General features: G+C 60.5%; 1 protein-coding gene across 1 annotated transcript in view; it reads right to left on the reverse strand.

The window, feature by feature from the left end:
• PIP5K1C (phosphatidylinositol-4-phosphate 5-kinase type 1 gamma) overlaps positions 1-15,995 on the reverse strand; it is a 58,247-nt gene that overhangs the window by 21,511 nt on the left and 20,741 nt on the right. The window contains exons 2-5 of the mRNA XM_082651499.1: positions 7,955-7,986; positions 6,437-6,529; positions 4,452-4,582; positions 3,516-3,633 (exon numbers count right to left, since the gene is read on the reverse strand). Coding sequence (XP_082507625.1) covers positions 3,516-3,633; positions 4,452-4,582; positions 6,437-6,529; positions 7,955-7,986 — 374 coding nt within the window. The remainder of the gene's footprint in view (positions 1-3,515; positions 3,634-4,451; positions 4,583-6,436; positions 6,530-7,954; positions 7,987-15,995) is intronic.

Consider the following 15,995-nt stretch of genomic DNA (forward strand, 5'->3'; position numbering starts at 1 on the left):
ACCCAAGCATATTTCCATGCACCCCCTGGTCTGCTGGTGCCTGACCTCAGCCTTGAGGGGTAGGAGCCGGCAGTTTTATTGCCCCCACTCAGTGTGATGGAGGCAGAAGCCAGCTCATACGGCAGTCAGCACAGTCAGAATATGCCAGCTAACAAGCAGCCCCCAGACAGCACTCACAGTGCGTCCGCTGTGGGTCAGCTGGGGCTGTGTTCTTCGCTGTCACTCAGGGGCCCAGGCGGGGGCCACCCCAAGTGAGGCACTAACACTTCCGGCATCTCTCCTGGAGTGGTGGGGGGACAGTCAGTCCAGCCCAGTCTTAGCACCGGGGACACAGCAGTAAACAAAACAGTCCAAATCCTTGGCTCCTGGAGCTGACATTCTTTTTTTTTTTTTTAATTTATTTTATTTTTAGTTTTGGCTGTGTTGGGTCTTCATTGCTGTGCGCGGGCTTTCTCTAGTTGTGGTGAGCGGGGGCTACTCTTCACCGTGGTGCGCGGGCTTCTCATCGCAGTGGCTTCTCTTGTTGTGGAGCAGGGGCTCTAGGCTCGCGGGCTCAGTAATTGTGGCGTGTGGGCTTCAGTACTTGTGGCTCACAGGCTCTAGAGCACAGGCTCAGTAGTTGTGGCACACGGGCTTAGTTGCTCTGCAGCATGTGGGATCTTCCTGGCCCAGGGCTCTAACCCGTGTCCCCTGCATTGGCAGGCGGGTTCTTAACCACTGTGCCACCAGGGAAGCCCTGGAGCTGACATTCTAGTTGAAGCCAGACAGATAAATAAAGTAATACACAGTGTGTCAGATGGTGACAAAGGGCACAGAGAAACATCCCTCGGTTGAAAGGCAGACGTGCTGGAGGCAGTTACGGTGATCAGGTGGCCAGGAAAGGTGTGTCCCCTGAGGAGCCAACATCGAGCAAAAGAATGTGACTGAGCCTGTGCAAAGGCCCTGAGCGCGTGCAGATGGTGGAGGACAGCATAGGGAGGAGGCCGGGTGGCCAAGGGGATGGTGCAGCGGAGTTCGGTTGGGAAGGGAACCAAGGAGGCCAACCTTTATTCCGAGTGCGGGGACAGCTAGGGAGTGACATGGTGTGATCTGTGCCTTAAGAGGCCCCTCTGGACTTTGGGGGTGCGAGCCCGACGGGGTGCCCAGGTGGGCGGGGCGGGGGCTGGCCAGGGGCATCGGTGGAGGACGAGGAGTGGCCAGATTCCGATGCATCCGACAGCAGGGCTGGCCGTGGGAGCAAGAGCAGCTCAGGGAAGGCTCGGACGGGGGCAAGGGGCGTGCAGCTGCGGCCACAGCCATTGTCCATCCCCGCTCCGCCTGTAGCCACTAGCCACAAACATCCACAGCACAGAGGCCCCGCCCAGGTGCCCCGCCCTCCTTGCGCTCCGCCAGGCATGGGCCCGCAGCCACCGCCGGGCACCTCTGGGCACAGACTACAGTGAAGCACCCTGCAGGAGAGCAGGGACGTCGAGCGGAAAACCCAGCAGAAGGGAGTGTCCAGTTCTGTACAGGATAGATCTACGGGAGGAGAAAGTTCGGGAACCAGATGGCTGACAGCAGCTGCCCTGGTGAGCAGCTTGGTCGGGGCCGTGGGTCTTGGGCCTCACTAGGCGCCACTGCCAAGGGGCAGGCGGGTGACAAGCAGGGGCTCCTGAGCCAGGTAACCCACCATCAGGACGGGGTCATGGGCAGACGACCCCCGATTCAGGAAACAGCCCGCCACCCCACCCCACCCCCATGCCCTGCTGTCCTGAGCTGAGATTAAATGACATTTAACCCCAGGAGAGCACAGGGGTCTCACAAGGGGTGAGAGTGACTATGCACAAAAAAACTCGGGCCTGGTGCCTGCAGCTGGGGCGGGGGGCGGCAGCCAGGGGCCGAGGCCGTGACCGTGGAGGAGAGGGGAACCCCGGGGGAGGCAGAGCCGGCGAGGGAGGCGGGGACAGTCCGGGCGCCCGGTCCATCCCTGCCCCGCCGCGCGGGCTTCACTCCTGCAGCTCGGAGCAACCCGGCCCACAGGCTGAGGGGCTCCACTTGCCCTCCGCACGGCACCCACTTCCTTGCCGTGTTTCCCAGCTTGCTCCCCGACGGCCGACCCCAGCAGGCTCCCCGAGGCCCTGTCTGCAGCACCCCCAACCCCTCAGGCCCAGGATGGACACGCCTTAGGTCTGAACCTTCCAGCGAGTTTCCAGCCCGCCAGGGCCCCGTGGCCCAGAACACCCAGGCCATCTCCGCCCTCCTGCTGCCATTCCAGGCTCACGCTCCCATTCCAGGATCCCGCTCCCTCCGTGACCTATGTTGGAGGCCGCAGGGCTGCTGCCTGCCTGTCCCTGGCGGTGTTGGTGGGAGTGGAGGTTAGGGAGAAACGAGAACACTCCCCGTCTGGGAGGAGCAGGGAGAATGAAGTTGAAGGTCGCCAAGGTGGGGCTGGGTGACCTCAGACGTCTGAGGTCCCTACACTTTACTTATCAAGTTCGAGATCAGGCCCCAGCCATCTCCGTGGCCCACCTCTGTGGACGTGGCAGTTCCACTGTCCACTCCCTGCTAATGGACACCGAGGCCATTTCTCCCCAACTGTGAACAAGGCCATAGGTCTCCCCTCCCGGTGACATGACAACACAGTGTCTGGGTAACCGGCGTCCTTTCTGCTGTAGAACCGCCAGGCTGCACACGAAATGCTCCTCCGCGCGCCGCGGGGCTCGCAGACGAGGGAAGCTCTTCCCAGGGCTGGGATGGGGGAGGTCGCGTGGGACTCGGTGACTTCTGGGCACTGACCGGGCAGAGCTGGGGAGCCCCAGGTCACACGTGTCCCCGGCCGGAGCAAACGCTGGGCCTCCAGAAGGACGTGGCCCCGGCTCAGGGCACAGCCTTCCCACAGATTAAGACCCGAACGGGAGCAATTGGAACACGGTCAAGGCCCCCCAAACCCACGGATCGGGCCTCCCCGGAGACGGCAGGTGCCAGGAGGTCAGACGTGGGCGTCTTCGCAGACGCCAAGGCCTCCACGTGCAAAGTCACAACGTGTGACCAGGCGGGCCTGGAACAGACCAGCCGGACCTTCTGAAGTGGAGACTCTGGCCGATGACCCAGACGCTGCTGCCATGAAGCCCCATCTGGACGTGACCTTCAGGAGTCCTGACAGGGATGCGAGGTCAGAGGGTCTGGCCTAGGTTTTGTTTTTTCTAACTTGAGAGACTAAAACCACAGCGGAGCCGGGAGGACAGAGTCCAGGCTGGTAGCCAGGAGCACAAGCATGGCCGGTGACGGGACAGTCCCTCCAGGATGAGTGCACAGAAGACTGTAATGTCTGGAAGGAACAGACGGCCCGGCCAACAGCCAGCGAGAACCAAGTCCGGCCCGCCCCGACTACAAACTGAGCAGGGAGCCCGGCGACGCTGCACCCACGTTCCTGCCCCACAGAGACCAAGAGGCAACAAACAGGTGGTGATCTGAGCCGGCGAGCCTGGGCTGGAGCCGGGGGCTGGCGACGCAGCAGCAGCCGAGGACACACTCACCAAGTAGTCATCCGGCCGGATCCCAAAGAGCTCCCGGAAGTAGCGGAAGGCGACAGGCGCGTAGGTCTTGAACCTGAAGTCCTGGAAGTGATGGGCGGGGGTGAGGTTGCTGCCTTCACTGCAGAGGAAGCAGGGGGGAGGTCTGTGAGGGAACTGCCTGCCCAGGCCCAGGCTCAGCCCCAAGGTCCCCAAAGAGCCAATCCAAAAAGCAACACGGGGCTCCCGATGGGACAAAGGGCCATAGCCAGCCTCGGGCTGTCCCCCAACAACCACCCTCCCTTCATCAGCAACAGAGCCCAAAGCATTGGGTGTACACATGGCTGCCCAGAATAAGACCACGGCCAGCCTCTCCCACAGCCTGGTGTGGTCAGGGAGCTGTGCTCAGCCAATCCCCTGTGAGTGGAGGAGAAATGATGTGGGTCCTTTCCTGGTCATGCCCTTAAAGGGCAAGGGCATGTGCTCTCCTTCTCCTCCTTCCTGCTATTGGAATGTAGGTGTGATGGCAGGAGCCTAGGCAGCCCCCGGGGGCCACTGGTAAGTAAAGCAGCATATTGAAGATGCTGGAGAAACCAGAAGGAATCCGGGCCCCCCAACATCACGGAGCCACCTGACCAGCCCTAGACTATCAGTGTGTGAGTGTGTCGCGCGCAAGCGCGCGCACACACAGGCACACACACACACACGAGAAACAACAAACTTCTGTCTTTCCCTATTTTTAAAAGTCACCATTACATTGCGTCCCTGTGATTCAGCAGCAAACTAACATCCTGACACAGGGCTGGACCTCAAAACCAGGAGACCCCAGGAGGGACCAGTGCTATTTTTGGCAGAGAAAGGAGCTGAGAGAACGGGAAGACTATTTCCTAGCACCGCTGTCTGCGAGCAGGGCGAGCTGCTGAAGGCACGGGAGCTGCCCCAGCAGGCCGGGCCAGGTACCTGGGGAAGAAAATGCTCTCCACCACGTAGAAGTCCTGCATGAGCACGTCGCGCTCCGGCTTGGAGCTCAGGTTGCCCACGGTGTAGCCAATGCCCAGCTGGATGGCCCCCTTCAGGGTGGAGGACGTGGTCTGCGGAGAAACCCAGCCACATCAAGACCCCCGGGGCCGGTCCCTGGCCCAGCCCTCAGCCGCCAGGGTGAGAAGCAAGGTGGGAGGCCCCCTTGGGACAGGGGGGCGGCATCTGGCCTGTCGCTCAGCCTGCACAACCACACAGCAAGGAAGTGGCCTGGCTGAGACGCCAACACCACCTGGCGTGGCCCCAAGGCCTGTTTTCTATCCAGCTTCTAGAAGGTTCCTACATCTCAAAACTGCCCCAACACAGCAAGGGTCTTTGGGGGATTTTGCCAGGGTTTCCTTTGCGGGGAGGGCACAATACACAGCAGTGCCCAGGCTGCACTTCCGAGACCAGGGTTCCATCTGTCCACCTTCGAGGGGCTCTGCCTCTCTATTCCTCGGTCCCCACCCCGGTCGAGGATGGAGGTGACAGCGTCAGCCCTCCCGGGGCCACCCTCATGCCCGCCCACACTGGAGAAGCACCAGCTGCCTGTCCATCTGTCAGCACCGCCGCTCATGTTACTGTCACTGTGAGCCCTAAGCAACGTGCCCACCACTGAGGAAAGACACCTCGGCCCCCAAGCCACTGACTCTGGTCCCCAGCACCCCCACTGCAGGAGCAAGCCCTTCCCCAGCACCCGCCTCTCTTCCTGACACCCCCCGCGAGCCACTCCCTCAAGATGCTACTGACTGAACACAGTTCTCCAGAGAAGATATGCAGACAGTCCACAAGCACAGGAGAAGGTGCTGAACACCACCAGCCACCAGGAAGATGCAAATCAGGACACAGTGAGACGCGTTTCCCACGTGCTGGGAGGGACAGAACCAGATAGACAGACAACAAGCACCATGGAGGCCCAGAGAGTGGAATCCTTGTGCTCGGCTGCTGAGAATGGAAAAAAGGGCAGCCGCTGTGGACAGTCTGGCAGCTCCTCCACTGGGTTACATATGGCTCTCATGGGACTCAGCGGTTCCACTCCCAGGTGTGCAGCCCAGAGAGAGAAGCACAGTCCACACGAAAGTACACAAACCTTCACAGCAGCACTACTCACAACAGCCGAAAAGTGGAAACAACCCAAGTGTCCATCGATGGATGGTAGATACACAAAATGCTTCCCCCTCCACACACGCGATGAATGCTTCCCCCTTCATCACTCGGCCATGAAGAGGGGGGAAGCCCCGACACTCGCTACAGCGTGGACGGACCCTGAGAACACGATGCTCAGTGAGAGCAGCAGATGCAGAAGGACACACAGGGTGTGATTCCACTGACAGGAAACGTCCAGAACAGGCAGATCCACAGGGACAGAGAGTGGGTTCCTCATTGTCAGGGGCTGGGGAGGGGGTGGAGGAGGCGAAGGGGTACGGGGCTTCTCTTGGAGGTTAACAGAAATGTTTTACAGTTGACCGTGGCAATTGCTGTACAGCTCTGAATACTCTAGAAACCACCTAACTGAACACTTCAGAAGGGTGACTCATAGGCTGCATGCACTGGCTCCCAGCAAAGCTGGTATTTTAGGAGGCGCAGCAAGGCGGGGGGAGGGCGGGGACCAGAGGCAGCGGGGCCCAGGGTTGCCTCTCACATCCCTGGCCCGACCCCTCCTCTCCTCAGCCCCACTTTCAGAGGGAAGGGAGGGAGCTGTGATTTCCTCTTGCCCAACGTCACACCCAAGGCCACAGATGACTCAAGGAGCCCGGCAGGTGGTACAGCCTCAGAGCACCTGCCGGCAACCAGCAACCGAGAGCAACTGTCTCCAGCCACCTAGTCTCCAGCCACCTACGGCCGCGGCCCACACCCGACCTTCAGGGCCCGGTGCACCCACGAGGATCCCTCGTCCCACCCCCGCCGACGGAGGGCAGAGCAGGAACCTTCTTGTAGGTGGTTTCGCCGGATGCGTCCACACCCCGATGACCCAGCTTCTTCCCGTGGCCAGGGCCCGGCTGTCCAGTCATCAATGGGGCCTGGAGAAGAGGAAGCAGGAAGTGTTTAGAACTGGCAACGAGGTACTGCTGCAGGGGCCAGAGTGCTCTAGAAATCCTGCCGAGAAGGGGCTTCGTCGCCGCCCGGCTGGAGCCCAGGGCGGGGGCCGCTGGGGGCGGGATGCAGGGCACTCGGGCTCCACGCCCGGGGGGCCACCCCCAGACCAGGACTGCCGGCTCCTCTAGAAAGCAGGAAGGTCGGCAGCCCCGGCCCTCTGCAGGCGGGGGGAGAAGAGCCCCAATTTCAGGGTCTCCCCCAACCTGGCACTGCTGACTTGGGGATGGTCACTCTGAAGGGGGCGTCCTGGGCGCTGTGGGGTGTGGAGCAGCATCCCTGGCCCCCCCCACTCGCTGCCAGGAGCCCCCCAGTTGTGACAACCACAGACGCCCCCAGACATGGCCAGGTGAGACCCTCTGGGCTGGAATGACTGCAAACAGCATCTCCTCCCTGAGGGAAGAAGTCCTGCTGGCCTGGGAGCAGGCTGGCTCCTGCCAGCTCCAGGGGACACATGTGGCATCCCAGCAAAGTCGTGTGGGAGCCGCTGGCCCCCGTGTGTGACATCACAGGGGGAGGATGGTGGATGGGGCAGTGGGGCCTGGAGGGACACAGGTGCCAGCTCAGGGCCGGGGCTCCACGAGTCACAGACACTTAAGAAGCACCTGCCGCCACCTGAAGGGCTCAGACCAGCCTGTTCTGCTGACCGCCAGGGGCCAGGCTCCGCTCAGGGAACGTTAGTTGCCAGCCCTGCTCCGCACCCATCTCTGGCTCCCCACTGCCTGCGGCCTGGATGCCCTCCGGGACCCCAGCAGGTGGACAAAGCTCACCTAAGAAGGACCTGAGTGCCCAGCTGCGTCCTGGGAGAGGAGCCTGGCTGGGAGGGAAGGCAGACACCCGGGCAGGGCGGGGGCTCCTGTGCACCTGGGTTGCCTCTAACCCGCTGTCTGCGGCTCCTTGGACAACAGGGCTCACAGACGCCCCTCGCAGGCGGCCTCCGGGAGTGACCGGAAACTGACCAGGGACTGGGCGCCAGGGGCTCACGCGAGCGGACAGGACTGGAGGGACCCGGACAGGTATGTGGGGCTGCTGGGGCGCCGTCCTGGAGGCGCGGCTGGCGGGCGATGGCACCACCCTCTCCAGGTCCCTTCCGCCTCCCCGCTCCCTGGACAGCCCAGGGTAGAATCCTCGGGGCCCTCCCGCCCGCCCCACGCCTCCCTGAAACTCAAGACGCTGGCGGGACAGACAGGTTTTCACCATCTGACGACAGTTGCTTATTTGCTTGGCCAGCATCTGGGGCCCAGAGAGGTGCAGGGAGATGCCCGAGGCCACGGAGCAGGATGCGGGCTGGGCCGGGCACTTCCGGTCCACCTTCGGGAGGCAGGCCAGGGTGGGGCCCATGGGACACTCACCTCCACTGGGGTCGTCTTCTTCGGGGCCGAACCTGAGGGGGAGAAGGGAGACTTCAGTCTGGTCATGGAGGTGCCACCATACACACACCCTGCGCCCCTGGCAAGGCCGTGAGGACCCCACATGGCCAACGGCCTGGGGACGTGATGCAGACGGGCTGGACGAGGGGCCCCGAGGTGGGAAAAGCTGCGCGAGCGACCACCACAACGTGGCCGCACAGACGGGGGGTGGGAGAGGGGAAACGGCACAGCCCACCGCCAGGAGGGCCCTGGGCGAGGGCAGGTGGTCGTCGCAGGGATGGGGCAGCAGCAGTAGGTGGCTGGGGCCCAGGCTGGAGTGACGGCGTGGCTCCCGAGGCAGCCGGGCCAGCCAAGGATGCTGCCTGGCTCCCAGCTGGGGTCTGGGGGGCCCAGGAGGCTCACGTGGGGAGGCCTCAGGCCCATCACTGACCCCTCTGACCTCGGTGTCCTCACCCAGAAAGCAGGCTTCTGCTGAGGATTATCTGTTCAGTGAGTGTGATCAGCAGATATCTGTCGCCCCAAGGATGTCCACATTCTGATCCCAGAATGGGCTTTAAAGGTGGGGTTAAGTTGAGGCCCCTGAGACGGGGATGACCCTGGATTCCCTGGGGGGCCCAGCGTCATCACAGAGTCCTTATAAGAGGGAGGCAGGAGGGTCAGAGGCAGAGAGAGACGGGAGATGCTGCGCTGCTGGCTGTGAGGATGCAGGAGGGGCCACGAGCCAGGGGTGCGGCGTTTCTAGAAGCTGGAAAGGCGGGAACCGATGCTGCCCTGGAGCCTCTGGAGGAACCAGCCCTGCCCACGCCTGGATTTAGCCCCGTGAGGCCCGAGTCAGACTCCTGACCTCCAGGACTGTCAGAGAACCAATCTGTCTGGTTTCAGATCAAGTTTGTGGTGATTTGTCACAGCTGCAACAGGAAACTCAGACACCGGTATCTACCAGGTGTCAGCTTGGAGAGGGGAGGCAAGTGGTGACCAGGACAGTCCCGTCCCCCGCCTTCAAGGGCTCACAGCCCAGGGGGAGCAGAGAAGGGCCTGGACAGTGCAGCGAGTGCCAGCAGGATGACTTGGGGTGACAGGTGGGGGGTCAGATCAGCAAGGGAGGACTTGGGCTTTTACCCCAGGGAGGTGGGAGTCCTGCAGGACCGGGGGTGGGAAACACACCGGACCTGACTCAGGTGCCCTCTGGTGGCCGTGGGAGGACAGACAGGGTGAGGACAGAGCCGGGGACCAGTGGGGAGGGGACCGCGCTGGTCCAGGTGGGAGATGATGGGGTGGACCAGGGTGGCTGCTGTGGAGGGGTGAGTGAGAAGTGGGAGGATTCTGGTTAGCTCTGAAGTCAGGATAGACAGGCTGTGTGCACTGGGGGCGGAGTGAAGAAAAGTGAGGAGTCGGGAATGACTCAGGATCTTGGAGCGACTCACAGAAGGAGAGAGCTGCCTCGACCAAGATGGGGGACCCAGCAGGAGCAGGTTTGGGGGGTGGTTGGGTGCAGGGCGGCCATGCTGAGTGCGAGAGCCCTGTGAACCCCCTGCGTGAAGACATCAAGGGGCAGCTGGACCCTGAGTCAGGAGCTCGGGGAGGCCCAGGCTGGAGACAGGGCTGTAGGCAGCTGTCCGGGGGTAGATGGGGTTCGAGCCCCAGGAGCAGACAAGGCCATCCGGGGAAGGTAGGGGTGGCGGAGGAGAGACGCCCACGGAGGGGGGTGGGGGGAACAAGGGCAGCCGGGGAGCAGCAGGCCCAGGTCAGGGGTCAGAACACCCACTCTATCCACCCGGCTTGGGCCAGGGCTGGGGGCTGGGGACTGACAGCGAACGGGCATTCGGCTTCCTCTGGGAGGATGAGAATGTTCTGGAATCAGTGGTAACGGCTGCACAACACTGTGCAAGAAACACTGAATTGTACACTTAATAGGGAATTTTATGGTATCTATGCATTATCTCTCAATAAAGAACATAAACCCAAGATGACACGGCCGTGGTACAGCCAGGCTGGACAGGGTAGGGACTCCCCGGAGTGCCCATCTCTGTGCGCAACCCCTAGAAGACAGGAAACTGAGGCCAGGTGGGCAGCCAGCTGGGCGCTTCGCGGCAGCATGGCCCACAGAAGGGAACCCCCACCCACACAGGACAAAGCCCACGGGCCCTGGAAGGCGCATACCACCACCACAACAGGAAACGCCAGCCACATGTGGGTCACAACAGTCACGCCCGCCGGCAACACGCGGGCCTCCCAGCCCGGGCTCCCTGGCCACAGGGACGAACCTGGGCTCAGCCCCTCCCGAGGCCCGGGGGGGTGGCGGAAGGTGCTGGAAAGCCGACATAATATTTTCGTTGGCTGTCCAACAGCAGAACAATGCATGGTTTTGTGTCTGGGGTGTGGGGGAAGGAAGAGAGAACAAGGCAGGAAGCGGCAGTGGACCACACAGAACATTCCAGACTTCGTCTGACCCCAGGCAGCCCCTTCTCGGCCCACCTGGGGCACCTGAGCCCACAGCCCAACCCCTGTGCCCACCCGATCCTCTGCAGCTCCCGGCCCCTCATCCCGGGGTCCAGCTGGTCCAACACGGTGGTCCCGATTCCCCCCCAAGCCCCAGCCCACCACCGAGGCCTCTGCAGTCTCAGGCCCGTGGGAGCGGCCTGGCCAACACCAGCATCGGACGCAAAGTCCCAGCCGGGTCCGCCCTGCCTGGGGACACTTGAGGGACTGACCTCAGGGTCTCCCCGCTTTGTGCCTGGATCTCACCCCCAGGCCCCCCTGCTTCTCCTGGCTGCTGAAGGGGGAGACCCACCCCACCCGGAATACCCCCAGGCGTGAGGCCAGGAGGGGCAGCAGGCAGGCTCCACGCTGGCCCAGGTCACAGGGCAGGGACAGAGCGAGGGGAGGACAGAGAATGGATGGAACACCGGGGACGGCGCCGCGCCCTCTGCCCGGACACTCTCCCCAACGTCCCCTCGGAGGGGCCTCCTCATGGCCTCCCCGGGTCCCGCCATCCACACGCTCTCACTCACTCTCTGCAATTCCCTTTTGGAACCTCCTCTGTCAGTCGCCCTCCTGACCAGGTGACCCTGTTGCCGGGGGCCATGCGGTTCCTGCACCCGCTTCCACCAGCCGGGCCAGGGGCGGCAGGGACCAGCCAAGATGTCGAACTCCTCCCAGCCCAAGATGTAACCAATTATCTTTTGAATGAGCCACCCTGTTTTCAAGGAAATTAAGTTTTAAAAATAGCCGGGGGGAGGAGGAGAGTGTGAGGCGTTGCAGAGCTGAGACCTGGGGGAATCTGGGGGCATAGCTGTGCCTCGGGCCGGGCTCCCCGCAGACACCTCTGAAGCCCGCTGACGAGGGACCCACCCCCTCCTCAGCACACACAGGACTGCTTCTCTACATCTGATGTGGAAAATGAGGCAGAGAAAGCTCCCCAAGGACCCTGGGAGGGGCCTTAACATCTGTCCTTCAGCAAAACCACTAGGTTTCTTCTACCTTGACGTCTACCCAGAGTCCACCACTGTCCCCGGCTCCTCTCAGCCCCCATCCTCTCCCACCTGGACCAGCTCAGTCCCCTCCCCTCTGGTCTCCAGCTCCCACCCTCCCTCCAGCCTGTCCTCCCCACAGCAGCCACCAGGGGGCACCTGTGAGCACCTGAGTCAGGCCCCACCCCTCCTCTGCCCACAGCCCTCCAGGGTCCCACCTCCCTGGAGGTAAAAGCCCAAGTCCTCCCTGTGGCCCACAGGGACCTGCACAACCTGCCCCATCCCATCCCTGCCCTCCCCCCTCCCTCTCTCCCCCTCGCTGACTCTGCTCCAGACATACAGGCCTCCTTGCTGTTCCTCCAACATGCCAGGCCTGGTCCTGCCCCAGGGCCTTTGCACGGGCTATTCCCGCCACCTGAAATGACCTTCCCAAGACCCCTACAAGGTTTGCTCCCTTGCTTCATCCAAGACCTGGCTCAGACATCACCCCCTCAGAAAAGCCGTCCCCTGACCACCTCGCCCCAAACTGCCCCTCTGAGGCCACTCTCCCCACCTCTCGGCTTTCTCTCTTCCCACCACTTGGCACCACCTGGTGCTTGTGTGTTGCATCTTCCCCCAACTACAGGGGACCAGGTCTGCTTTGTCACCTGCCAACAGGCACCTGCAGAGCTCTCTGAGTGCTGAGAGGGAGAGGTCCCTCCAGAAAGGGGTGGCAGGGGACATGAGGCCTGTGGGGTCACTGCAGGGGCTGTGCCCCGAGCACTGCCCACCTGGTGCCCAGGAGAGGGCTGGCTCCCCGTGACTCAGCAAACAAGAAAGCACAAGGCCCAAGAAAGCAGGAAGCGGTGCCAGGGCCAGCACTCACTCACTTCCCCTATTAGCTGGAAAGGTCTGGCCACAGAAGCAGAGTCCTACAGGGAGGCAGCGGGGAAGCCGGGCATCCCATGGGCATGGCAGGAAGCTGGGGCCCCCGGTCAGGCTGGGCTGCCCACAAGCCACACCGGGAAATCTGCTTGTAACCCATAAGGACGGACGGCTCTGTGGCCAGCAGCCGTGTGACTCACCCCGAGCTACAGAATTCGACAGAAGGGACTGTGTGATGTGAGGAAGGTGGGCAGCTTCTGGTTCCACCCTCGGGGTCCCTGCTGGGGCCCTGGGGGAGACCCCCGGGGGGGGCAGGCAGCCCCCTCCCCTGAGGCCTGTGAGCGCGGGAGCCTCCTAGACTTCATGCCGCCCGCTGAACCCAACCCAGATGGCAGAAGTGCAGGCAAGCGTGTGCAGTTTGCAGCCACGCAGTTCCGAGGTGGCTGTTACACATTAGTAGCTGACTGACGCAGGTACCACACCTCCACACCGAGAGCACTTCCGAGAGGAATATAAGGATCCAGTTCCAGGGACTCCTTTGGGAGAGGGATAAAGGACAGAGCACTTTACCTCCTCTGCCCAACTTGCATTCCTCACGCTCACAAAAGCGTTAAACGTGCCACACGACAGATCACTCATCCTTAAAAAGGCATGAAGCACTGATATTCGCTGCAACGTGGATAGACCCTGAGAACACGATGGTCAGCGAGAGAAGACAGACGCAGAAGGACACATAGTGGGTGATTCCATTCCATTGATGGGAAACGTGCAGGGCAGGCAGATCCACAGAGACAGAGAGTGGGTTCCTGACTGTCAGGGGCTGGGGGGAGAGGATGGGGACTGACTGCTCATGGGGACTGGTTTCTTTCTGGGGGGATGGAACGTTCTGGAATTATATTTTGGTGGTGGTGGCACAACAAATCGAACATAATAAAGACAACTGAATTGTGTATTTTAAAAGGGTGAATTTTATGGTATGTGAACTCTATCTCAAAAAAAATTTTTTTTTAAGGAATGAATCCCTTTAGTTGCACAAACACCACCCAGTGATGTGCAGCACCAGAGCCTTCTCCAGACCCTGCCCCTCTAGCAGTGATGCTGCAAAGCAAGAGTATGCAGGCCTCAGTCTCCCCACTTCTGACACAGGGTCATGCAACCAGATGGAGGTGTCTGAGCTCAGGAAGGGCAGCCTACCCTCCAGGCCACCGCACCCCCAACCTCCGGTGGAGAAGGACCAGTTTTTCCTTCTATTTCCAACCCATCCTGGGGCCAGACATCCATAAAACACAGTGAGAATCAGCTACTGGAGAAGTGAAGCAAAGACACGCAAGATCAGGCCCGAGGTTTTGCTCCTGATTCTGCGCGCACACAACTGCAGTCAAACCAGACAGAAGTCACTGCTGCGGACCCCCACCTCCTGCTCTCACCTCGTGGAGGACCCACTGTCGTGTCAGCTGTGACACTCTGTGCAGCCCGGCCTCGGCCTCTCCTCTCCCCTCTGCGGACAGTGTTGGGGGCTCCGGGTGCCCCCAAAGCCCACTCGCTGACCCAGCCCGCCCCCCAGCACTGCAGACACGAGGGCCGGGTCGCTCTCTGTGGAGCCGTCCTGGGCGCTGTGGGATGTGGAGCTGCAACCCTGCCCCCACACTGGATGCCAGGGGCCGCCCAGTCATGACAACTACAGGGGACAGGGTCGCCCAGGTGAGACCATCTGTCCTAGTCCCTGTGGTCGAAAGCCCTCGGACGAGACGTTTACCACGGCAGTGACAGCCAGCGTCACGCCCTGCCGCTGTGCGGGCCCTGTCCCACAGATCACCCGCCCCGCCCCACCACTCATCCCTAACGCCACACTGACTGGGTGACATGGGTACTGGCCTCCCCAGTCTGCATGGGGACCTGAGGCCAACGGTCCCCATGGGAAAGCCACAGGCAGAGGTGTGAACCCAGGCACCCCTGACTCCACAGCCCCGTGCTCGGCGAGTATATCCCTCGGTTACCACCATCAGAAACCCCCTACCTGGGCTTTCTTTCTGGACGTACAGCGTTGATGTGAGTTGAGTCAACTTTCAAAATCACAATGTTTTGGAGATAAACCTGGGTTTCTTGAAAAGCGAGCAGATCTACATAGACAAGGCCAACATCCTCACTTGCCTGGATCCACGTTCCTGCCCTTCGTCGTCTGTTCCCTCCACGGTGGCCAGAGGACGCCGGTGAGTACCTGAGCCAGACACCACCTGATTTAATGACCACATTTCATTACCACCATTTTACAGAAGGGGATGCACGGGTTTGGAGAAATTTAGGAAGTTATCCCAAGTCAAAGGTGAAAAACCTTACGATCACACCTCAGAATAAGCCATGTCCAAAAAACTATTAAGAAACTACAGGAAAGGGGAAAAAAAAAAAAAGCGGGGGTGGGTCGTGAGGCAGGAACAACCTTTAGTTAAAAATAAGTAGGGGGCTTCCCTGGTGGCGCGCAGTGGTTGAGAGTCCGCCTGCCAATGCAGTGGACACGGGTTCGTGCCCCGGTCCGGGAAGATCCCACATGCCGTGGAGCGGCTGGGCCTGTGAGCCATGGCCGCTAAGCCTGTGCGTCCGGAGCCTGTGCTCCTCAATGGGAGAGGCCACAACAGTGAGAGGCCCACATACCAAAAAAACAAAACAAAACAAAACAAAACAACAACAAAAAAATAAGTAGGGTGGGCTTCCCTGGTGGTGCAGTGGTTAAGAATCCGCCTGCTGGGCTTCCCTGGTGGCACAGTGGTTAAGAATCTACCTGCCAATGCAGGGGACACGGGTTCCAGTCCTGGTCCGAGAAGATCCCACATGCCGCGGAGCAATTAAGCCCGTGCACCACAACTACTGAGCCTGCGCTCTAGAGCCCGTGAGCCACAACTACTGAGCCCACGCACAACTACTGAAGCCCATGAGCCTAGAGCCCATGCTCTGCAACAAGAAAAGCCACCGCGACGAGAAGCCCGCACACCACAGTGAAGAGTAGCCCCCACTCGCCACAACTAGAGAAAGCCCACGTGCAGCAATAAAGACCCAACGCAGCCAAAAATAAATAAATAAAATAAATAAATTTATTAAAAAAAATAATAAACAAGTAGGGGAATTCCCTGGCAGTCTAGTGGTTAGGACTCTGCGCCTCCACTGCAGGGGGCACGGGTTCGATCCCTGGTTGCGGAACTAAGATCACACATGCCGAGCAGTATGGCCAAAACAAAAACAAAACAAACAAAAAAAACTACAAAGCAAACACAGTAAACATATTAATATCAACAACAAGACAAGGAGTTCAGCTGTGAGGGTTACCACTCCAGTGGGGGCACTGGCCAATGCAGTGAAAGGAATGAGTATTGAAAAGAAAAAAGACAAAATTTTAGAAAATCTAAGAGAACCAACTGACCAATCATTGAATTAAATGGAGCAGAGCAAGGTGGCCAGACAGATACCAGTGACTCACCTGAGGTCATATTGCAGACATGTCAGGAAGAAGTGGGATCTGGGAGTTTCTGCCCTTTGCACCCACCATCTGCTCTTATATGTCTGCCTATCCATGGTTTCACACTTGGGTTAATTTTAATCTGTCAAATGTAGACGACATCTCTGATTAAAAGACATTAACAGGGCAGCTGCTAATCCTTCCTTCACCAAGGTCACACCTGGTGTGACACTGAATAGAT

The sequence above is a fragment of the Grampus griseus genome, assembly GCF_964374135.1.
Source record: "Grampus griseus genome assembly, chromosome: 3".
Classification (NCBI taxonomy): Eukaryota; Metazoa; Chordata; class Mammalia; order Artiodactyla; family Delphinidae; genus Grampus; species Grampus griseus.